The 25545-nt window shown below is 44.3% G+C and overlaps 1 protein-coding gene across 1 annotated transcript in view; it reads left to right on the forward strand.

Annotated features, from left to right (window-relative positions):
- The window catches only part of LOC138247098 (uncharacterized), a 214803-nt gene extending 189763 nt beyond the window's left edge, over positions 1-25040 (forward strand). The window contains exons 5-6 of the mRNA XM_069201841.1: positions 16861-17007; positions 21406-25040. Of these exons, the coding sequence (XP_069057942.1) occupies positions 16861-17007; positions 21406-21599 (341 nt within the window). The 3' untranslated portion in view covers positions 21600-25040. The remainder of the gene's footprint in view (positions 1-16860; positions 17008-21405) is intronic.
- The last annotated feature ends 505 nt before the right edge of the window (positions 25041-25545 follow it).

The raw sequence follows: 25545 nt of genomic DNA on the forward strand, positions 1-25545 counted from the left end.
AAAGAAATGCTGCAGCCCATAGGGATCTCTTGGAACCCCAGTACCCTGTGTACCTAGGTACCATGTACTAGGGATTTATAACGGTGTTCCAGTGTGCCAATTGAAATTGGTAAAAGTGGCCACTAGCCTATAGTGACCATTTTAAAGGCAGAGAGAGCATAAGCACTGAAGTTCTGGTTAGCAGAGCCTCAGTGACACAGTTAGTCACTACACAGGTATACACATTCAGGCCACAAACTATGAGCACTGGGGTCCTGGCTAGCAGGATCCCAGTGAGACAGGCAAAAGCAAACTTACATACATGTAAAAATGGGGGTAACATGCCAGGCAAGATGGTACTTTCCTACAATCATTACAGTCTTTCCATCCAGTTGTATTCTTTTTGTAAATGGTGTAATGTCCAGATGTAACATTTACTCCCTCATGGAAAATAATAGCTATTCAGATATATGTTTTACCAACAATTGTTATTTGTCCTTCTTTAAAATGTGTGATTTGACTTTCTTATTTACTTTTATCTGGTTCGCATTGTTGTAGCGTCAAGATGATATACTTCCCAGTTTTTCTGATGCTCAAACTTGAAAGGAGATCTTAATTGCACTTAATGCATGTATTATTTTGTGAGGCATCTTTAAAAAACATTTCAAAACTGACAGTTTTTGAGTCTGGTAGAGTTAGGTAGGTAGATCGTTCTGAATCTATTTCTGTTGTTGAGGAAAAGGAACAGTTTTCACAGTCCTGCTTCCATGAGTAACTTAGTCCAAGCAGTTCATTAATAGGTACCATCTCTTTTTCTAAAATACCTAGTAGGACCATCAAACATCCTTGTGCATCTTCTTGAGTATTTTGACTAAAGTGTACAGATCCAGAGCACATATCTGCAATATCTCTAAGACAAGATGCAGAGAATGTTTTTTTTCTGTCACTTCACAAACCATCTAAAAAGTCAATACTGCAGAGCATAATCGTTTTTCTCTTTTGCCCTTAAGTTCATGGACCACAGCAGCTAAGCCGAACAGTGCATGAACCACTACATTAGCGTAGCAGTTGAGGCCATATAAATATGATAACTGGTAACCTACAATTTTACCATCACTTTTACTCTTGTTTTTCTCTGATACTTCTTCCTTTTCTTTTTTCTTCTTTTTCTCTGGAACATCAGTCAGATCTTTTGAAATGTTTCATTTTGGTTAGATAGTAGGCCTTTTGTGAAATGAATACTGCTCTAGATAGGGAGCTTATAGGGTTCTCAAATGGTTGTACTCCAATAGACAACTGGAATCAGCATTTACTTTACTGTCATCAAAGTCTACCAGACAAACTTCTTATGCGTGATTATGCTGCATGTGATATACCTTCCTTAAATACAGTGCTATCAATATTAATAAAAGCTGCATCTACACTTAAACCTTGAGACATATGTATTGTTACAGCATATGCTAGAGATATTGGAAACCGCTTTCTACATATATATATATATATATAGGTCTTTCACAAGTAAGAAATGCGCAAAAGATATTGCTATCTGTTTTACATCTCCAAGATCATCACATTTAATTGCTAGATATTGAACTTCATTTCTGTTTGGATACAGAATACAATCTGTTTTTTTCCAATAGCTCCATTAACTAATCCTTCGTTAACATTTAAATTACACCACAAAATGACTCTACAGTTCTTACAATCACGCAAACACTTTTCCAATCCCGTAGTTTTGGAAACAGATTTTTCAAAAGAATGCAGTTTTGACTATAGTTTATCATTCAATAGTATTGTTATTCCTTGATGTTCCATTTTATCAACTGATATCAACTCTAATATTTGCTCTTTTTTTAGTTGTAGTAATTGTTCATTAAAATTTGTGCATTCTTGAATGGTAGACATTCAGCAGAGAATTGACTTTTTGTCTTGAATACATTTTTTGAAGGAAATATTTTCCATATAAATCATGTTCCAGACAACATTTTCCTTCTTTTGACAGTATTCCAAATCCAATATCCTTCAAAATACTTCCATATTGCTTATTGGACGCTTGATGCATGTTTGTAATCAGTTCCTTGTATTGAAAATGTAACCAAATATTTACATTTCCAATGCTTCCTAAAGAACTATGGCCCATATTTAAAGGAAAATGACAGAGCGGGACGCTGCGCTAAAATTGGCAGTGTTGCGCTCCATCATTTTCATAATGCAGGGATACGCCATATTTAGTTGAATATGGCACGCCCCTGTGTTGTCCCCTTTGCTGGCGTTAAATTTAGTTGCCTGTCGCCAACGCAGTCATCCTTGCACCATCATGCAAAGATGTCTGCGTCGAGGGGTTTGATTGTTTATGTGTGTGAACGTGTCCTTTCTCACACTTAAACAATCACTAATGTTCTTGGGAGTGGGTGTGACAGTGTCTGCCTGGATGTCAAACTGGGTGTGAGAGTAGCTGTCTGGATGTGAGGGTGAGTGTCATAGTGTGTTTCTGGGTTTCACACTACATGTGAGACTGTCTGTTAGTGTCAGACTCAGCGTGGCAGTCTCTGTCTGGGTGTGAGAGGGAGTGTGTCAGTCTCTGCCTGGATGTGAGGGTGGGTATGAAAGTGTCTCTCAGAGTGTGACAGAGAGTGTGAGAGTGTCTGTGTAGATGTGACAGTGGATCTAACAGCATCTCTGTAGGTGTGAGAGTGGGTGTGACAGTGTCTGCCTTGATGTCAGACTAGTTGTGGGAGTAGCTGTCTGGGTGTGAAGGTGAGTATCAGAGTGTGTCTCTGGGTTTGACACTACTTGTGAGGCTGACTATGTTAGTGTGAGACTGAGCGTGGGAGTCTCTGCCTGGGTGTGAGATGGAGTGTGACAGTGTCTGCCTGGATGCGAGGGTGGGTGTGAGACTGACTATCAGAGTGTGACAAAAAGTGTGAGATGTCTGTGTAGATGTGACAGTGGATCTAACAGCATCTCTGTAGGTATGAGAGTGGGTGTGACAGTGTCTGCCTGGATGTCAGCCTGGGTGAGGGAGTAGCTGTCTGGGTGTTAGAGTGAGTGTCAGAGTGTTTCTCTGGGTTTACCACTACATGTGAGACTGTCTATGTCAGTGTGAGACTGAGAGTGGGAGACTCTGACTGCATGTGAGAGGGAGTGTGATAGTGTCTGCCTGGACGCGAGTGTGAGAGTGTCTGTGTAGATGTGACAGTGGATGTAACAGCATCTCTGTTGGTGTAAGAGTGGCTGTGACAGTGTCTGCCTGCATGTCAGACTTGGTGTGAGAGTGTCTCTCTGTGTGCAGTACTGAATGTGAGAGTGTCACACTTAAACAATCACTAATGTTCTTGGGAGTGGGTGTGACAGTGTCTGCCTGGATGTCAAACTGGGTGTGAGAGTAGCTGTCTGGATGTGAGGGTGAGTGTCATAGTGTGTCTCTGGGTTTCACACTACATGTGAGACTGTCTGTTACTGTCAGACTCAGTGTGGCAGTCTCTGTCTGGGTGTGAGAGGGAGTGTGTCAGTCTCTGCCTGGATGTGAGGGTGGATATGAATGTGTCTCTCAGAGTGTGACAGAGAGTGTGAGAGTGTCTGTGTAGATGTGACAGTGGATCTAACAGCATCTCTGTAGGTGTGAGAGTGGGTGTGACAGTGTCTGCCTGGATGTCAGACTAGTTGTGAGAGTAGCTGTCTGGGTATGAAGGTGAGTATCAGAGTGTGTCTCTGGGTTTGACACTACTTGTGAGGCTAACTATGTTAGTGTGAGACTGAGCGTGGGAGTCTCTTCCTGGGTGTGAGATGGAGTGTAACAGTGTCTGCCTGGATGTGGATGCGAGGGTGGGTGTGAGGCTGACTATCAGAGTGTGACAAAAAGTGTGAGATGTCTGTGTAGATGTGACAGTGGATCTAACAGCATCTCTGTAGGTGTGAGAGTGGGTGTGAGAGTGTCTGCCTGGATGTCAGCCTGGGTGTGGGAGTAGCTGTCTGGGTGTGAGAGTGAGTGTCAGAGTGTTTCTCTGGGTTTACCACTACATGTGAGACTGTCTATGTCAGTGTGAGAATGAGAGGAGTGGGAGACTCTGACTGCATGTGAGAGGGAGTGTGATAGTGTCTGCCTGGATGCGAGTGTGAGAGTGTCTCTCTCAGTGTGAGTGTGTCTGTGTAGATGTGACAGTGGATGTAACAGCATCTCTGTAGGTGTGAGAGTGGCTGTGACAGTGTCTGCCTGCATGTCAGACTTGGTGTGAGAGTGTCTCTCTGTGTGCAATACTGATGGTGCGAGTGTCTCTGTTAAAATGTGTCTTTTTTTTTTTTTACCTTTCTTGAGCTCTGTGGATCTACCCACGGATTTACACGGGGGGCCACGCAGAGCCCCTTGAGTGGATCTGCGGATCGCTTGAAGTGCAAAAAAAACCAAAACATTTTCTGCATTTCAAAGCCATTATTTGTCCCATCACCAAAACTATATCTCTCACATGGTGTCAGGGAACCTGTATCCTGACCCCATCAACTCAATTGCCCCCTACATTTCAGCCCTGGGGACCATTTAGAGACAAAAGAAAACGGGAGCTCCAACATTTTTCTCAGGTTGCGGGTAGCCAATCAGATTCTTTCTGTGGCACGTAGACCTGCAGATCGATCCGTGGTGGATCCGCATCCCTATATATCTATATTTTTGGCCTTAAATTAATCAGAAACTACTGAATGGATTTACACCAAATCACAAAAAGCGTGATCTGCGCAACAGAATCTACCTTCATGCCAAATTTAGTGTAATTCTGTTCAGTGGTTTGGGCTGTAGGCGTGTCTAAAGGTCCTATGGAAAAATGAATAGGGAAATCACGTTTTGGGACCCCCTTTTTTCTCCGCCCCTGCTTCACGGATCACCCTGAAACTTTCAAGACAGAAGCTGAACTTAGCAAAGTATACGTTTTGATAATTTTGCGAAGATTCATCAAGTGGCACCAAAGTTATAGGCAAAACAAATATGATATATTACCTAGTGGCAGTTGCCACTAGGTAGTTATAGTTAGGACCATGTTTCCATAGAAAAAACAGTTTTTTTTACTTGCCTATATCTTTACCACTGTTTGACGAATCTTCACAAAATTACCCCCAAAAAGTGCCCCTGTGACTGTTGTTGCGCACTAAAAGTTTTGGAGTGATCCGTCAAGTATGGGCCGAGAAGAAGGGGCAGAGTCAAAAAAGTTGTGTTTCCCATGTTAATTTCCGTAGGACTTTTAGACATGACTACAGCCTGAACTACTGGATGGAACTACACAAAATGTGGCAGAAAGCTAGCTTTTGGTACACAGATTATGCTTTCTGTTCTTTGGTGAAAATCTGTCCAGTACTTTAGGAGATATTAAAGGGGAAAACAAATTTGTATATCTGGGCTCACTGCGATTTTGCCACGATTGCAACGGATTCACAAATGCACGTGACAATAGAGATACTGTGATTGGCTGGCTTTGACTTGACTAGAAAATTGGGGCCATCGTCTTAGGGATTTGGTTACGGTCCCTGAGCTGAAATTTGAGATGAAAAGTGGCATATGGGGTTAGGGTGGAGTTACCCTGACCACAGGGCTATTATATAGGACACTATGGTGGTCTAATTAGGACCTTCAAATAATTTTTTCATCGAGTGTTGCGATAATCATGAATGAATCACAACGCTCAGTGTCGATCCCTGTGTAACGTTGCAATGCCTTCGCAAATATCGGCAACAATAAATAAATACAGTCATCCACTCAGACAGTGACACACCCACTCACAGACCCACTGAGACTCCCATGCATCCACTCACAGCCCCAGACACTGATACATCACACTCACAGACCCACTTAGACTCTCATGCACCCACTCACTGACCAACTCCGACCCTCATGCACCCACTCACAGATTCACTCTGACCCTCATGCACCCATTCACAGACCCACTCTGACCCTCATGCACCCACTCACAGATCCACTCAGACACTCATGCACCCACTCACAGACCCACTCAGACCCTAATGCACCCACTTGCAGATGCATTTGGACACTGATGCACCCACTCACAGACCCACTTAGACACTGACACACACAGTCAGAGACCCACTAATATACTCACGCACCCACTAACAGATCAACTCAGATCTTCATGCACTCACTCAGATACCCACTCAGGCACTGTCTCACCCACTCACAGACCCAATCGGACACATGACGCACCCACTCACAGACCCAATCAGACCCCCATACACCCACTCACAGACTGACTCAGAAAGTTATGCCCCCACTCACAGACCAACTCAGACCCTCGTGCACCCACTCACAGACCCGCTCAGACCCTCACACACCCACTCACAGAACCACTCAGACCCTCATGGACCCACTCCCAGACCCTGTCAGACCCTCATGCACCCACTCACAAACCCACTCAGACACTGATGCACCCACTCACAGACCCAGTCAGGCACTGATGCACCCACTCACAGACCCAATCAGACACTCATGCACCCACTAAAAGACCTCTCAGACCCTCATGCACCCACTCACAGACCCACTCAGCCACTCATCCACCCACTCACAGACCCACTAACAAATTGACGCACCCAGTCACAGACCCATTCAGACCCTCATGCAGCCACTCACAGACCGACTCAGAGACTCATGCACCCATTCAGAGACCAACTCAGACCCTCATGCACCCACTCACAGACCCATTCAGACCCTCACACACCCACTCACAGACACTCTCAGACCCTCATGGACCCACTAACAGGCCCACCCAGACCCTCACTCAGCAACTCACAGACCCACTCAGACCCTCATGCACCCACTCACAAACCCACTCAGACACTGATGCACCCACTCACAGACCAATCAGACCCTCATGCACCCACTCACAGACCCACTCAGACCCTAATGCACCCACTCGCAGATGCACTCAGACACTGATGCACCCACTCACAGACCCACCTAGACACTGACACACACAGTCAGAGACCCAATCATATCCTAACGCACCCACTCACAGATCAACACAGATCTTCTTTCACTCACTCAGAGACCCACTCAGGGCCACCGAGCTAAGATAGATTTTTTCCTATTACAGAATAATTTGAGGGATATGGTGAGATATGTTGGTCATGCCTCGGCTCATCTATCGGATCATGCAGCGGTAAAAATGCGCATCCTTCTTAAAATTCAACCTCCTTCCTATAGATGGACAGTTAATCAAGACCTTTTTTTGGATCAGATGGTTGTTGATGGTTTGAGGAAGGATACTAAAGAGTTTTTTAAAATTAATCATGGTTCCACTACCTTGCAGACCCTGTGGGATACGTATAAAGCATTTATTAGAGGGAGGCTTGGGGGTTTGGCTACTTTTAAGTATAGAGAAGAAAAGAATCAGCTAGAGCAACTTGAATCTCAGGTGGCATCTCCACAGGAAGCTATCTTCAATGATCATACAGGTAAGGGAAATCAGCTGGGCGCTTTGAATGCCCGACTAGATTCTGCTAAAGTAGACTTATCTTTGTTTTTGGAGGGGAAAATTGGGAGGAGTTGGGACAGCAGTAGTTATGCTCATTATGAGTATGGAGAAGGTTGCGGTAAACTTTTAGCCTGGAAAACTAAAACAGATCACTCCAAAAGTCATATTACATCCATTAAATCGGAGACTACCGGAACATTATGTACAGATGCATCCGAGATAGAAGAGGCCTTTGTTGCTTTTTTTCAGGACCTCTATACTGAAGATTTGCATTGTTCGGAAATGTCAGTTAGGGGTTATTTAGAAAGGTTTCATCTCCCCCAGTTAACGGATGCTGAACAGCTACAGCTGATGAGGAGGATAGAAGCAGGGGAGGTAAAGACAGCAATTCAAGCTTTAAAAAAGGGGAAGGCCTCGGGCCCAGATGGGCTCCCCAATGAGCTATATTGTGCACGTGGTGATGAGGTTGTCCCAATTTTAGTAGAGTTGTTCAATTTTCTTTTACAGGAAGGTGTAGATATGCCCATGTCATGGAATGATGCAGTGATATGTCTTCTCTTAAAGCCCGGGAAAGACTTGGCATTGTGTAGTTCATACAGACCAGTTTCTTTGTTGAACTCAGACTATAAACTTCATACCTATGTCCTGTCTAAGAGGCTTCAAGATTCGATCAGGAGGTTGATTCACGAAGACCAAAAAGGGTTTATCAGGGGATGACAACTGCATGAGTTGACTCATGATTTGCTAGGCGCAGTAGACTTTGCTAGTTTAGGAAGGGTCCCTTTGACGGTTCCCACCTTGGATGCTGCCAAAGCATTTGATAGGGTAAATTGGCATTTTCTACAGAGTGTTATGAAAGGCTATAATCAAGATTCATCAGTGCGGTTCAGGCTATTTACAGAGCCCCAGTTGCTAGTATCTTGGTTAATGATAGAGTGTCTTTGAAATTCAAGATCGAAAGAGGAACGCGTCAGGGTTGTCCACTGTCCCCTCTTCTTTTTGATTTGTATATTGAGCCTTTGGCTGCGAAAATTAGGGCTGATAGCCAGATCCCCCATTTTCAATATCAAGGTTGGACAAAGAAGGTTGCTTTATATGCAGATGACTTGATGATTTATACTGGCAACCTGACGCATGTCTTCCCTAGAATTGTGCAATGTTTAAATGACTTTGGCAAAATATCAGGCTATTCTGTGAATTCAGAGAAAACAGAAATTATGTGTTGGAATACCACTTATAATAGTCCCTTGGTTAAACAACAAATTAGATATTTAGGGATTCAAGTTACTGCTTGCCTTCAAGAAATAGCTAAGATAAATTTTGATATGGCGTTTACAGAGACTCGTAGATTGCTTAGAACATGGGCGGGCCTCTCATTGTCTTTTCTTGGAAGAGTAAATATCCTTAAAATGATCATCCTTCCAAAGTTCACCTTTCTGTTTAATGCAATCCCTTTAGAATTCAAGAAAGGTTGGTTTACAAAAATGCAGGCAGACTTAACTTCGTTTGTGTGTGCATCTAAGGGGGTTAGGATTGCTTGGCAGAAACTATCTAGGACAAAAGGAAAAGGCGGGATTGCGGCCCCAGACTTTTATAAATATTATTTAGCTTTCCCTCTGAAGAATGTACGGATTTTGTTGCGTGACAGATCGGAATATACGTTTTTTTAGTTCGCAATGATTCATGAATTGTTAGAGGCAGGTAGGAATTTTTTGTGTAAGTTTGGTCATCCTAAATATTTCAAAAAGATTTGTTTGAAGATTCTCAAGGACGCCACTAGGGCATGGTGGCTGGTTAGACAAGCATTAGGAATTAAGTACTATAGTTTCCTGGCTCCGGTGTGGGATTCCCCTGGCACCCCAGAATGCCTGATGGATAAATTAGCACTTTCATTTAAAGGGGTGGCTTATTGGGGCCAAATTTTTGAGGATTCAAAGTTGGTGGCGTGGAATAGGTTCGAGGAACTAACTGAACACAGGTCTTCAAAGTTTAAATATTTGCAGTTAGCTAGTTGGGCAGCAACCCTTTGGGATCAGGGGGTTGTGAAGAATGGTTGGGAGGAGAAATTAGTTCAGGCTTCAGTTCATAAAGAAATTGTGGTTTGGTATCAGGCGCTACTTGAAGCTTCTGATTCAAGTTTTCTTCTACCTGAGAAGAAATGGGGTGACGTCTTACCTTCTTTGGATGTGGCAAAAGTATGGGATACCTCTTGTTCTATGCTTTGGTCTGTTAATAGGCCAGCCCCGTTAAAGAAAAATCATTTGTTTACCTCATGCAGGGCCTACTGGTCCCCTCAGAGGCTGTAAGTGCTTTATAGAACCGAGTGATCAGGTGTGTTCCCTCACCCAAATTAGGCAATCAGGACACCGTCCCAGATTTCACGGGCCACACTTTCAATTTTAGCATATTGCAGAAACTGTCCAGAACCCAACTCAAACAGATCTTGAGCAGTGGTAAATGAAAGAAATTCACCATTAGGGTATAGGTCACCAGCCACCTCACAACCACCCAACCTCCAGGCCTCTACAGACATTGTCCTCGCCATATCCCGAAATGAAGACAGATCCCATATCCTTAATTCCCTACAAAGGGGGCCCGTCTGAGCACGTTTCACCACCTGTTCCCAGATCACAGCAGTAGTCCTTACCAAATATGGCGCAGAGGGATGAGATATACTCCCCGACATGAGGATAGGCGCCAATGACCGCCCATCACACACATCAGCATACAACCTCTTTTCCCAACTATCAATCTCTGACATCCACTTGGCTGCACACTGCAGATGTGCTGCATAGTAGTAATATCTAATGTTGGGGATCACTAGTCCTCCCCCTTCGAGGTCCTTCTGCAGGACGGACAGCGCCACCCGACTCTGCCGGCCTGCCCATACTAGGGAGATCATTAGACTATCCAAGCAACGAAAAAGCCGTGCAGCCAGCGGATACAAGGAGTTCTGTACCAGATAGAGGCACCGGGGCAAATACACCATCTTTGCTACTGCAGCCTGACCCATAATGATAAGAGGCAACTTATTCCAGAAAGAAACCGAGAGTTCCAGGCACATTACCACTCGCTCAACATTATGTTTATTGTACGCATCCACAGAATTAGTGACCCAGATACCCAAGTACCTAAAGCTCTCAACCTCCCAGCATAACCCAACCCCAGGAAGCTCAACCTTTGGAATCCCAACAAGAGACCCCAATGGGAACAGGAGCAATTTTTTCATATTAATCTTGAGACCAGAGACAGCCCCAAAAGCCTTCAACCTCTGTAGCAGCGCCGGCACCGAAACACGGGGATCCTAAACATAAACCAATGCATCATCAGCATACATGGAAATTACGTGTGTGACCTGACCCACCAGAATCCCCCACTGCACCATTTCCTCACGAAGCCAGATCGCCAGAGGCTCCACCGCCAGAGCAAACAAAAGAGGCAAGAGCGAGCATCCTTGTCGTGTACCCCTGCCAATCTCCCAGATGTTCAAGGTCTCTCTTCCTACACGTACTTGAGCTGTTGGGGTAGTATACAGCAGTCGAACCCAAGCGCAAAAGCCGGGCCCAAAGTCCATGCCCCGCAATACCTCCAATAGATATCCCCACTCTACTGTGTCAAGAGACACCAGCGCCAATTCTGTCTCCATTCCCTTAGTCTCATGCAGGACATGTGCCAAGCGGTGCAGATTATGGGACGTACTACGACCCGGTATGAACCCACATTGGTTCTCGTGCACCAGACCTTGAATCACACCCCAGAGCAGGGTGGCCAAGATCTTACAGAGTATCTGACATCACTATTTAACATAGTCAGCGGACAATAGGAGGAAGGATCCGCAGCATCTCACCCTGCTTGAGCAACAAACACACTATACCCTGCCGCATGGTGTCTGGTAACATACCACACCCCCGCGCCTCCTCAAAAACTTCCAATAACCTCTCCCGTAGTGTGAAGGAAAAAGCCTGATACAGCCCTACAGGAAAGCCATACCTACCAGGAGATATGGATTTTACCATTGCCGTCACTGTCTCTCCCACCTCCTCCACAGTGATCGGGAGCTCAAGTGCATCCCTATTCTCCGGGTCCAACATCGGCAGCTGCATCTGCCGCAGAAGCTTCCCCACACCATCCTCTGCCAATACAGTGCCAGCCCTAGATACCCTCTGGAAGTGGGACACCAATTCCCATAGTATGTCCGTACGCCTTGTAAGAAGTTCATCCTCAGTGTTCCTAATATGCAGTATAGGCGGGGCCTCCACTTCCTGTTTCAAGATCCATGCTAGGAGTTTACCTGATTTATCGCCTTCTCGATGCAACCGCTGCCTATACCCTCTCAGTGTTGTTCGGCTTAGTGTGTCCCAACAAGCATTAACCTCCTTGTGTGGCCTGAGCTCCTCCCGCCCAACCATGCTCGCTTCAGGTGGCAGCCGCTGTACCTCCCCAATTTCACCTCTAGGGCCGTAAGATCCTGCTCTAGCTGTCTGCACCGACCATGTTTATGCACTCCCCCCGAATGACTGCCTTCATAGACTCCCATTCCAAGCCACAAGACTCGGTTGTGTTCCAATTGAAGTCCATATATTGTTTAATAGCTGCACCCACTCTTTCCCGACATCCCTGATCAGTCAGTAAATCCGCAGGCATACACCAACTTCGAGCTGTGCGAGTGGCCGTCTCCTCCCATTGCAATTGCAACTGAACTGGTGTTTGATCAGACAGAAACCGACCCAAATGAGTAAAATCCAGGACATGCGAGTTGTTGAGACCACCCAACAGAAACCTGTCTAGTCGAGTATAAGTATCATGTGTTCTGGAGTGACAAGTATATTCTCTACCTTCAGGGTGCAGTACCCTTCAACCATCCCAGAGACCTAAGTGTACCATCACCTCTCTAAGAGATTTTACGATCAGTGGTTTGGTTCCCAGTTTCGGTGGAAGGCGTTCCAACTCCCCATGTAACACACAGTTGTAGTCCCCTGCCCAAACCAAGGGCCTATCCACACTATCCCCCAAAATCTCAGGTATTCTGGAGTAGAAGGAGGAATCATCCGTGTTAGGAGCATATATATTAATGATAACAATGGGTAGACCATCTAACATGCCCTCCACCAGCACATAGCGGCCCTCCACACCCACCTCACTGTATACATGGGTAAAGGAGACCCCCAGGACCACCCACACAGAGACCCCATGTGCATAGGAAGAAAAGGAGGATGAAAACATCTGTCCCCCCACTTCTTAGCCATTTTATTCGCTTCCTCATCAGTCATGTGTGTCTCCTGAAGACAAGCAATATGTACCTTGTGTCTGTGTAGGAATGAGTGCACCCTGTAGGGTTTTGTATAACTTTTCAAGCCCCTGACATTCTAAGTCAGCATGTTAATAGTACGACCCATGGCAATACAATGTGGTTCCTCCACCCGTAGGACACAGCCCCCTGTGTGATACCCCCCGCAGTGAGAGAAAAGAATAACCGCATTGTTGAGTAAACTGCAAACATAAACAAACCACACACCACTCCCAACCCCACCCCACCCCGGAAATACAGTAAAACAACCAAAACAGACCATACTGTAAGTCCAGTCCGTAAATGCTGCCAGGACTGCAGCCTAAACCCCAACTTACCATAACAGATGGCCTACCACAGCTGTGGAGTGAACACCCCCCACCCCTGGCATCAGTTTGCAAAAGTATCCAGGACACTCCAGAAAGTGCCAGCGGCGACCCGGAGGGCCAGGTACATTCCAGTCCACCTGCATGACCCTTCCAGGACCGATGACAAGCAGTACCAAAGCCAGGATAACAGTCAGGTCATTCCGGAATCCCCACCCGCTTCTAACTCCTGCTCCAAAGCTGTACCCCCAACATATTCAGCAGACACCACCGCCACAGTACTATGTGATCTCCAGTCTGGACTTTCCGCTCCAGGAGCCCGTCGGGCGACGCCTCCAGATCCCTCCCTTCTTCCCGGGGCCACCTAGTCCCACATCTCCGACCATCGTCACACCTCCTCTGGGCGAACAAAAAAATGTGATCTCCCGCCCGATAAGGCCTTTAAACATGCCGGATACAGAAGCATGTATCTAATGTTCATGGCTCTGAGTTTCGCCTTGACCTCCATGAACCCCTTACGAGAATTCTGCACCTTGTTTGTGTAATCAGGATAGATAGATATCTTGCAGTTTCGTATGACGCCTTATCCGACTCACATGCAGCACATAGCACACAGTCCCAGTCCTTGTAGTTAAGCAAGCGGGCAATGATAGCTCTAGGTGGCGCATTAGGGCCGAGGAGGTGCGACAAGGGCCCTATGTGCACGGTCCACCACAAAAACTCTAGATAGCCCAGTTGGCTGCAGCACATCTCTGATCCAGTTCTCAACAAAGGATTCTGTGGCAGACCCCTCCACGCACTCCGGAAAGCCCAGCAACCTGACATTGTTCTGCCAGGACCTCCCTTCCGCATTCCTCCAACCTCGCCTCCAACCGTCCGACCGTGGAGGTGGCCTGCACCATTTGCTTTCTCAGCATCCCCACCTCAGACTGTATCTCCGCTATGGAACCCTCCGCCACCTTCACCTTGTTGGACACCTTCCGGAGGTCCTCCTGCTACAAATTTACCTCCACAGCCACGTCTCTATTTTACCCTCTAGCGCCACCCGACAGCCCTGGATGGCCGCAAGCAGCTCCGCTCTCTATGGCTCTTCAGTGTTCAGCGGCGTTCCAGCAGCATCTCCACTCACCTCCAATCTCACTGCACGCTGCGGGAGAACCACAGAGGTAGTATACTGTTTCATTGTGTTGCCCTGTGATGCATCCGTCCGTTTATGACGCCCCATTTCTCTCCTCGCCAGGTCCAGATACAGCAGGCAGCGTCCCGCAGAGTACCACAGAGGCAATGTCCGCTGCTCTCCACTCCTTTAAAGACCACTGTCTAACCAAGCAGTCAGATTGAAGGGCTGCAAGCCTCTCCAGCAGCCGAGGATCAACCAGGAAACAATTACCAGCAAGGTCAGAAGAAGTTCAACAACGCAGAGGAGCGGCAAAAAAAGTGCAGGAGAATAAAAGTTAAAACAACTGGCCCAAAATGTGGCAAACCTGCGGCCAAAATTGGACCTGACCAAAACAAGCCCGTTTCTGAAGGGGTTGGTTGACCAAAAGTCCCCTGTCTGTGCTACTATAAAAATCAAGAGGTCTTTGATCTAGGCTATGCCAGACCGAAATAAGCAATCACACCGCCCTTAATACCTAATTCTAACACATCATGCAGGTCTATGCTCAACAGGGTGGAGGTTCTATTGCATTAGTTTAGACGTTGTTCAACTTTGTTGCTTTGTGTAAAGCTGGCACAGTTAAATTATTCTTGTTTTCTTGCATTTGTATAGCGCTTACTATCCCTGTGTGGGATGCTAAGGATCGCGATCTACACCATATGGGTGTGTAATTGGAAGTGTATTGTCTTTACTTTGAACATGTGTGGGTAGTGTTTTAGTTTTATGCATGATGGTGACTGAGGTGCGGTAATTGTGTTAAAGGATGGCACTACAGCGTTTCTTTCTGTTGGTAAAATAACTTGCCCCTGTATTTCTAGTGATCACGCTGAAGCTAGGGAGACATTGCCAGTACTTTTAATTGTCGTGTGGAATTTGAGTATGACTAGTATTGTGATAGGGAGGTAAAATTGATCACCTAACATGGGCAGTATCCTGCATGTGTTCTCACAGCATGCAGATATCATTTAACTGGTACAAATCATTCTGTTAGTCTTTTCAGACTAGGGTCCAGTCTGCAGTTATCGTTCTTTGAAAGTTGGCCACCTTCTCGGCATCTGGTATTTAACGAAGTGAGTTAAAGGTGGTCTTGTGGCCGAACTAAAAGATTGTGACTGACTTGCGTCAGTTGGTAGCTGTAGATCCGACCCAGCTGCCATGATTGACCAACTAGGTATCCGTTTAATTTTTTGCGATGTGTTCCCTCATCTGCCAAAATTTACTGTATAACTAAAAAGGCAAAAGTCTGTATTATTCACTATTAAGAAATATACTTTGAGGTAGCAACAGTTGCATTGCATTTCCGTAGTATTTCAGTTTCACATAAATGTGTGTCTTGCAGAACGTGCAGTTTTGGTTAGCCTTTTTAGGGTTGAGGTCCCTGGTGTAATGTGTCTATGGGCTGTTAACCACACCCATCAGTTTGGTTGGTTCATGGTCTTGCCTTTCACAATTCTCTTGATTTCATTAGTGAAAGGCATGCGTACATCATGCCTTTTCCGGTGTTTAGCTCTCCCCGAGCGCACCAGCCAACTATTGAAAACATACGAGGCTCCATGTTTTCTGTACGGTCGCTGGACTACTTTTACTCTTCATTTCACAGGCAGTGCAATCTCGCTGGGCAGTAGTCAAGCGCTTTGCATGACATCGACCCTGTCACATGGATAACTGCACTTTTGCTGATACGTTTCACTGCGAGCGGACTTCTGTTTCCTTTTGTGTGTCTCCCTCACGCTTCATGGTGGACGTGGGCTCGCTTATGTGAAATTGTTTTACTTTTCAGTTTCTGTGGCAAGAAAAGTCCGGTTAAGAGTTTAAAACGTGAATAGCTCTAACTCGAGCAAACGCGAGACCCATTACATTGCAAATGCTTGTTTTAAAATGCAGCCAATTTTCTGTAATGAATGGTGTTTAAGAAACAAAGTTTTCTTTTTTCAAAAGTTTATTTTGTAATTGTCAATGGTCCCCTCAGTCACTGGCTACTCCCAAACAACTTTTTTTTTTTTTAACAATCACAAAGGGAAAAGGATTGCAAGTTGACCCCATCCCATATACAAATGCATTACCACCACAATTCGGGAGTCTGTAATTTTTAAATGTTTTGCAACTAGATTTCTGTCACAAAACATTGATACTTTACATACGGATTCAGTTTTGGAAGTGACGCCTTCAACATGCCCCTTTGAAATACTGAATAGGTAAGGAGCCTGTCAGAAATACAGTTATTGATTTGGGAGTGGAGTACCCCTGTGAATCCAATAAACAAATTCTGGGTCGGTCACAACACAGAATAGAAATAATCTCTGCTCTACCCCTGCTAGCTATGGCACAAGCAACAGGCAATCCCCAGAGAAGAGCATGCTAAGTTCTTGCAATAGCACCAAGTTTAAAGTAAAGAACACAACACCATAAGACTGCCAAAACAATTTAGAAGCATAGAGGACAATTTAATGAGCAGTAAGAAATGAAGAACATCAGAATAGGGTAAAGTAAACCAGAGATATGGATTTTTAAACTTGCAATTAGCTCCTAGAAAAAGTCTGGAATGCGGCATGTTAGCACTTTAGAAAACTCTGCAAAATGCATAACTCTTGTCATTGTTCTAGGAATTCATTTTAAAGATGTCTTCTTTTCTGCTTTCAGCGCTACCACTTGCACCTGCAAAACCGAATGGAGTGAGGTGTCCTTGGTGTTTTGAGGAACAATCTCAAGCTTGTTCCAAGCAGGTGACCAGGATTTGTACCGGGGAGGAGACAAAGTGCCTTCACAGTACTACAAATGTAACAACAGGTATTTATTCTCAAAGATGAAAGGGGTAGCTGGATTCACAGACATTTCTGCCATGCGTTCCGAGGAAGAGAGAATCACTCAATTTGCATGATCACACAGGGTTGCGCATGATGACACCTCATAAACGACACTACAACAAAATTACATGGAGCAGAGGTGGAATGCTTAGGTGTACATTGTTGGGCATCTGGGTGCACAGAGAAGTGGAATGCACCAATGGCAGGTGAGAGAATGGCAAAATGTGCTTACCAAAGGAAGCACACAGGACAAATATGCAGGCATTGCTTATATATGATTCCTTTGCTTGTACAAACCTAGCAACTTTCCATTGGAGCCATGATCACAAAATATTTAGTTTACTGAGTAGCTCTATTAAGGCTGGATTCAGCTGCCCCTGCTCATAGCTCCAGAATGATGATCACATACCCTCTTCTCAAGTGACTTAGCATTCAATGAATGTTGGAGTTCAGAGCCATCAAGGTTCTTGTCGGGTTTGTACTGTTTTTTGTTTCTTGTTCTTGGAAGATAACAGATATGCTGTCTTGGTTGGGTTGAGTTTCAAGTAGACGCTGGACATCCTGTTTTGGGTGATGTGCAGGCAATGTTTAAGGCACTGGATGGCTGAAGCAGAGGAACTCTTTGTCAGATACCATCTCTCTAACTAGCTACATCAGTATTCTCCCTGATGCTATCAAGTTCACCTCTTCCGTAAGAAGCCTTGGTATTCTTTTCGACCACTCTATGAAGATAGAATGTTTCATTACAAATAGAGCTACTGGAGCATGGTACCAGTTTCTGAATAATATTATTCATACGTACATAAAAAGATATTACCTTTTTAAAAGGGTTCAATGGACTGATTACTGCATACTTGTAAGAGTGCCCAATACTCATCTGTACCGTTTGACACACCCACTTGATTCTACCACCACTAACTTAGCTGGCTTTCAGGCAAAACAGAGCACTAGTCAAGCTACTGATGCTTTATTCAAAGCATTGAATAAAATGTCCCTTACTACAACATAATTTTTCAATGCACTCCGATCCCTTTCTACTAATCATAACCTCCTAGTTGGTCCTGAGCAAACTTGTGCTGCCTGCAAGTTCCAGTCATTCCACCTTCTGGGCCCTCTTCAGTGGAACTTATTCCCTCCTATCCTTTGTCTCTCAACAAGATGAGAATTAAATTCAAACATAATTTCCAACAACTTGAAGTGCACATTTCATAAACGGCTGAATTCCTGCAGAAAGAGGTAAGGAGATAAGAAAGACGGAAGGAAAGAAGCGAAGAAATGACCGAAAAAAAGTAAAAGGAGGCAAAAATGAGAGAAAGAAGGCAAAAAAAACAGAAGGAAAGAATGCACAGAGGAAGGAAATAAGGAAGGGAGCAAGGAAAGAAGGCAAAAAAAGAAAAAGGAAAGAAACAGTGAAGGAAGGAATAAAAAAGTAAAAAGAAATAAAGCAGGAAAGAAGAAAAGAAAGAAGGGAAAAACTAAAAAAGACTAAAACAAAGAGGAACAAAGACAAATAAAGAAAGAAGGCAAAAGAAAGAACGGATAAAAGAAGGACTGAAAGAAGGTAAGAAGGTGCAAAGAACAAAAGAAGGAAGGAAAGAAGGCAAAAATAAAGAAAAAGGAAAAAAAGGAGAGAAAAAGAAAAAGGCAAGAAGACAAGAAAGAAGGTAAGAAGGAGAAAGTAAAAAAGGAAAGAAATAAGAAAACAGGCAAAAAGAAACAAACTAACAGAGAAAGAAAGAACAAAAAAGGTGAAAAAGAAAGAAAGGGAAAGAAAGCAAACAAGAAAGAAGAAAAGAAAAAAGGCAAACGGGAAAGAAAGGAGGTGAAAAAGTAAGTAGGAAGGGATGAAAGAAGGAAAAAAGACAAAAAGAAAGAAACAAGGAAAGGAGATTGAGGAAAAAGAGATAAGACAAGAAAGAAGGAAAGAGAGAAAAAGAAAAAAGAAAGCAGGCAAAAAAGAAACAGAGAAGCTCAGAAACGAACAAAAAGGTGAAAATGTAAGAAAGAAGGGAAAGAGGGCAAAAGAGATATAAAAGGAAATAAAGATAGCAAAAAAGAAAGGCATAGAAAGAAGGCAAAAGGAAAAGAAAAGGTGAAAAAGTAAGGAAAGAAAGCAGGAAAGAATTGCAAAAAAGAAACATAGAAAGATTGGAAGAAAAGGAAAGAAGGAAAAAGGGAAGACAAAATTAAAGAAGGCAAAAAAGAAAGAAAGAAGGAAAGAAAGAAAGAAAGAAAGAATGAAAGAAAGAAAGAAAGAAAGAAAGAAAGAAAGAAAGAAAGAAAGAAAGACATCAAAAACTGAAAGAAGTAAAAGCATAATGAAAGAAAGAAGGAAAATAAGAGACAGAAATAAAGAAGTAAAGCAAGGCAATGGAATGAAGGAAAGAAAGAGCATTCATAGTATAATAAATTGGATACTAAGGGCCTGATTTAGATATGGGCGGAGGGCTTACTCTGTCACAACAGTGAAGGTTATCTCGTCCACTGAAATCGAAATCTTATTATACTCAATGGGATTAAGATTTCGGCGGATGGGATATCTGTCACCGATGTGCCCCTTCGTCAATATCTAAATCAGGCCCTAAACCCCAACTACATCCCATCTATGTTTAAATAAAAGTGTTAAAAGTGTTGCAAATTAAAGAGAATAAAGTTTGGTTTTGTTGAAATCTATTCCAGAAACACAATATGTTATACCTTAAATGAAATAGATAAAGTATATAAAAAGTGATGGATGGAATGCTTGAATTAATCTCAGCTACTAGTATTTTACTCAGGGCCGCAAATCAGTCTTGCCTCAGCTCCAATAGGAACAGTCCGCTCTGAACTGCCAGGCCAGGTCCTCTGTGAAATGGAACACAAGCACCTCAGGAGCAGTTTTGCCCCAGTTAGGGCTCATCAACCAGGCATACCTTGGTTCCAGTTACACATAGTGCATGGGGCCCACATCTGGGCACACCCGTCCCACTAGGGCTGCACAGTCCAACATTGACGGTTCTGAGCAACGTGTCCAAGCCCTACTGAATCGCTCTCTCTACGTTTGACTGACAGCTGACCGCAATTGTGCTAATCAGATTTTCATGTTGATTTTCTTTCTATTATTATGAGTGACCCCCTGCTCCGAGCAGACCATTCACAGGGAAGCAGAAATGAAAGCCTAAGACTTTCTGCTTTAGATGGGCATGATGACATTCTCATCTTGCTAGGTAAGTGATGTAGCCCCTGCAGCTCTTGAGGGCATTGGAGGCAGCCACAGATCCTCCATCCCTTCATGAGGTAACATGTTTCAGAAACCTGTGATGCAGGCAGTTCCCGAATTGATTGTAGTAACTTCACAGGTCCCCACCAATGTGTGCATTGAGCCTCATTCCTCTTGCACATGATCTCCTGCTGCTCATCAAGTCCCATTGATCTCAACTTGTTGAATGGTCTGTAGTGTCCAGTTCACATATCCTGATGCACAAGACCCTGGTGACCTGCTCTTCTCTAATTTGCAGTTTTTTTTTATCAGAACAAAATGCATAAAGAACCCAAGAAAAACCTTGATTTGTTCTTCTGATACAAATCTGGGAATCAGTAAGAAGGAATATAGGATACCCACATGTGTGGCCAATAAAGGTTTCTCCTGGGTTCTTCATGTATTTCAATCTGATACAAAGGTGTGAATCTGTAAGAAGCATTAAAGGATACCCATGTGTGTGATACATTAACTAAGGAGACAGTTTCCTGTATCCCATGAAATGAGATTATCTCTCCCCTTCTCTGAAATGTAACCTAATGTTTGATCTGGGACAGTAGGTGTATACATGTAGATAACAGGACCACAGCAGATTAAGATATCCGGATTGATTGAGGTACTTATAACTGGACCACATGAGGGCAGATAAGAGGACACCAGTGGATGCAGAAAACAGTATTACGAGAGGTACTGATAACAGGACTATATGAGATGGCGATATTAGGATCATAAGGTATTTAGATAATGGAACCACATGAAGTGCAGATTACTGGACCACAGGAGTGCTGATAAAAGGATTATAGAGGGTGCAGGAAACAATTTTATAAGAGTTGCAGATAACATGAGGTATAAAGAATAGGATTACAAGGGGTTCAGATAATGGGACCACATGAGGTGAAGATAACAGGACTTGGGGTGCAGATTAAAGGACCTCAGTGAGTGTAGAGAGCAGGCTCACATGGGTTGTAGATAATACAACCACAGTGGGGCGAGAAGACAGAATCATCAGAGGTATAGATAACTGGATGCCATGGAGTGATTTGATGAAGTGGGGTTTAGATGCATAGATCCAGATATTAGAGCAGGGTGTGCATGTAGGATCGTATGCAGCAAATATAATTCCACGTTATTTTCTCGTTTCAGAATATGGGGCATTCACCGTTGCCATGAGTGGATGTGCAACTGAAAATTTGTGTATCGCACATCAAGATTCTAACATTTTGGAAGGTTTATCCGTAGTGGGAAAACTTCAATGCACCAATGGAGCCATCCATCCCCAGCATGGCTACTTCCTTCCTGTCCTTGTTGGAGTTGTTTTGTTGAAATACTGTTTTTGAACTCCTATAACACGGATACTTTAAATTACTTTTGATTGTTCAGAATCAGAGTTTTCAAGTTTAAAGCAAATTAGCAAGATTTACCATGACAGGCGCAGCTGTTAATAGTCCCGCATATGCAGTCGCACTGAGAAACTGCACCCCACTATGGCCATCGTGTACAAGCCAACTAGAGGAAACTGGGACCCCATTTTACTTGCTTCTAATTGAGCCCTTATCCCCTTTGCTATGCCAGAGAAAGCTGACTTGGTACTAACTTCTGAAGACTGGGCTTGAGCTCAAAGACTTACAAATATCTTCTGATAAACCTTATTTCTCAAAATGGTCAAAATGAGTTGCTTTCACCTGAACTCAGCCTCCAAAATGTCAATTAGTTCCAAAAGGTTAACTTAAGTTGTTTTTTATGGGTGAGATAGACTATGTTCTACCCTATTTAAGATCTTTCTTTTTAAATTGTGTTTCTTTTTCAGGAGGATATCACTGAACCTTTCTGTTTTCTTATGCCCCCTTCCCAAGTGCAGGAACACAATGGCCCAGATTTAAGAGGGCCTAGCGCCATTCTAACGACACATTAGCGTCATTGTTTTACGCTAATGTGGTGTTAGTAGGCCAAAAACCCTGTGCAATATTTACAAAGTGGCACAATGCACGTATTGCACCACATTGTAACCCTTTGCTCTACATATAATGTATGCAGAGGGGGCGTACCCCCATTAGGGGGGGCAAAATAATGGTGCAAAGAAATCGAAGAGATTTCTTTGCATCATTTGTTTCCTTACCTTTAATGCCTGCTCTGAGCAGTCATTCAAAGGAGGCTCCCATTGGCTACAATGGGCCTCTGGGTGCTTTGCAGGATTAGCGTCAACATTTTCGATGCTAATCCTGCAAAAAAAAAAAAAACTAGCATCAAAATTCTGACACTAGTTCCCTAACTACCGTCATGGTGCGCCGTATATTAAATACGGCACACACAAGGTGGCATTAGGGGGCTAAGGGGCACCAGAAAAGTGGCGCTGCGCCAGGCACAGCACCACTTTTCATAAATATGCTCCATTGTTTCTCTGGCTTCTTAACTAATTTATTTTTTCCTTCTAACCCCAACCTTTCATTTTGTATTCATTTTATTTCCTTGTTCTTATTCCCCTGCACCTACTCTTCTCTCTTCCCAGCACCTTGATGTACTTTGCTGGGCCTCTCTCTAAACGAACAAGGAATCAACTGATCGTAGGACAAAAAAAACAAAGCACTGACAAAGTCAATAGGTCTAGCTTGCATTTCACATTCTGAGTAAAGCATTTAAAAACTCCTGGAAACTAGACACAAAACACGAAAAACAATCATTTCTTTATATAGGGGGTCATTCTAAGTCTGGCGGGCGGCGGAGGCCGCCCGCCAGACTTCCCCCTCCGAAATACCGCTCCGCAGTCGAAAGACCGCGGAGGGTATTCTAAGTTTTTCCCTGGGCTGGCGGGCGGTCGCCAAAAGACCGCCCGCCAGCCCAGGGAAAAACTCCCTTCCCACAAGGATGCCGGCTCGTAATCGAGCCGGCGGAGTGGGAAGGTGCGACGGGTGCTGTTGCACCCGTCGCGTATTTCACTGTCTGCCAAGCAGACAGTGAAATACTTGTAGGGGCCCTCTTATGGGGGCCCCTGCAGTGCCCATGCCAGTGGCATGGGCACTGCAGGGGCCCCCAGGGGCCCCGCGACCCCCCCTACCGCCATCCGGTTCCCGGCGGGCGGACCGCCGGGAACTGGATGGCGGTAGGGGGGGTCGGAATCCCCTCGGCGGCGCAGCTAGCTGCGCCGCCTTGGAGGATTCAATAGGGCGGCGGTACACTGGCGGGAGACCGCCAGTGTTGCCGGTCTGACCGCGGCTTTACCGCCGCGGTCAGAATGCCCTGCGGGGCACCGCCGGCCTGTCGGCGGTGCTCCCGCCGACCCTGGCCCCGGCGGTCTAAGACCGCCGGGGTCAGAATCACCCCCATAGTGTCTCTATGAAATAAAGGGTATTTCATCGTCATAGTGAAGCTGAATGGCATGTACTAATGTTTTGCCACTAAAATGTGGTCGCAAAACATTCACACTTTACCCATTTTCAACTGAGAAGGGGTTAATTTGAGAATGGTTGTAAAACTACTTTTAAGAGCAGGCAGTGGTCTTAAAAAATGAAAAGAAACCATTTTTCTTTAAGGAAAACGGCCTGCATAAAAAAAAAAGGGATTGCTTTATTTAAAAGCAAACACAGACATTATGGTCTTCTAACCCCAGCAGACCATCATCCCTGTGGCTTTTGCCATTCCCAATGGGTCACAAACAGAGACCTACCTTATTAATATTTATGAGGTACATCTATTTGTGACCCACTGTTAAACAGTGTTAAACGCACGTTAGTACATTAGTGTTTGAGATTAACAAATAACGAATCTCAAAAACGTGCTATTTGGTAATCACAAACCCCAATATCAGTACATCTGGCTCCTAATGTCTGATGAGTCTGTGCACTTTTCAGATGTGAAGTAGTCCTCCTGAATGACAATGCTTACACTCTGTAAGTGACTGCTGTACTAAATAAGCAAAAGCTTATGGCGAGAGAGATCTGCTCATCCAGGTGGGTCCAAAGCCTGCTTTGAATGTTCTAAATAATTAGTGACAATAGTTTGAGGCAACTGCCCTGGAAAGCCAGACCTAAAAATCAGAGTAGCAAAGGTGGTATATAGGCTGGAGAATACAGTGGTCACCTTTGCAGGGCAGTCTTTGCAAGGGTGGGATGCATTTAATGCATCAGACCTTAGGTTTAGCAAAAGATAAAACACAAAACACCCCCAGCAAAAACACTGTTTCTTTGTAAATGTCATCCACAGACACAGTTGTGCAAAGGTGAACATTTTGCAGCTTCTAAAAGTGGTCACATTTGTCACTTTTTCAAAGCATTGCTTACGCAGTTAAGCTCTGCACACCGCCAAAACTAACCATACAGCGCTGACTTTACCAAGCCCTCTGCATGACGGTATATATCTAATACCATCGTTCTTTTTTTGCTTTGATATGTTATTGGTTTATGTTGCGCCAATAGATTATTGATTGTTTTATAAGTATTACCAGACAGTGCTTTTATTACACAAATTTTCCAAAGCGTCACAGTAATTCAAACTTTCGTCAACACCGTGTCTGATCATGTCATCAATACACCTCTCTCAATTAATAATGTTTCTTTGGCTATTTATAATCTAGATCTTATCTTGTGAAACTCAGAGTAGGCTTGTTGCCTTACTTTTCACAACAATAATCAACATCATGTCTGGAGTAGTTACAATAATAGCTCTTACCTTTAGATCTGGCCGAACTAGACATCGCCCCATGTACTATTACAATATGATGGGTCTGAAACTTGTAATATTTTATTTGCTACAATGTTACTGAATGAATAAAATCTTAGTCCAACCATGGTCTTCAAACTGTCTCTGATTTCACTTTATTTCTTTTTACAATGTAGTTTTGCCTGCACCCCAGCAGCTATCGTATGGATAGGACACACAGCAGGTAACTGTAGCAGGCAAAAAAGTTAAAAATTCCCTTTCTTTGTAAAGAGTGGTCGCAACAACATGGTCCGCGAGACCCTGTCTGGTCTAATGCCTTGCTCTTCCGTACTCTGTTTCAAGAACCTCTCGGACTGCAGACCTGCCAACTCACATGGTTCCACCACGTGACACACGAAATTGTCTCCCTTCACGCGGTCACCCAGTGAGGAGCCGATTATCACATGATGGGATGAAAGACGAGATGAAAACCACTGTCAGCAGTGGGCTTTCGGCTAGTTTTTATTGGCTTTTAACTGCCGATGTCCATTAAGGGGCGTGAAAACCCTAGGACATCGACCCCAGCTCAGGAGGCCTTTTATCTCTTACTTTGGAGAAGGCGGGTATGGGGCAGGCCTGGGGCAAAAGTGT

Source organism: Pleurodeles waltl, chromosome 7 (assembly GCF_031143425.1).
Source record: "Pleurodeles waltl isolate 20211129_DDA chromosome 7, aPleWal1.hap1.20221129, whole genome shotgun sequence".
Taxonomy (NCBI): domain Eukaryota; kingdom Metazoa; phylum Chordata; class Amphibia; order Caudata; family Salamandridae; genus Pleurodeles; species Pleurodeles waltl.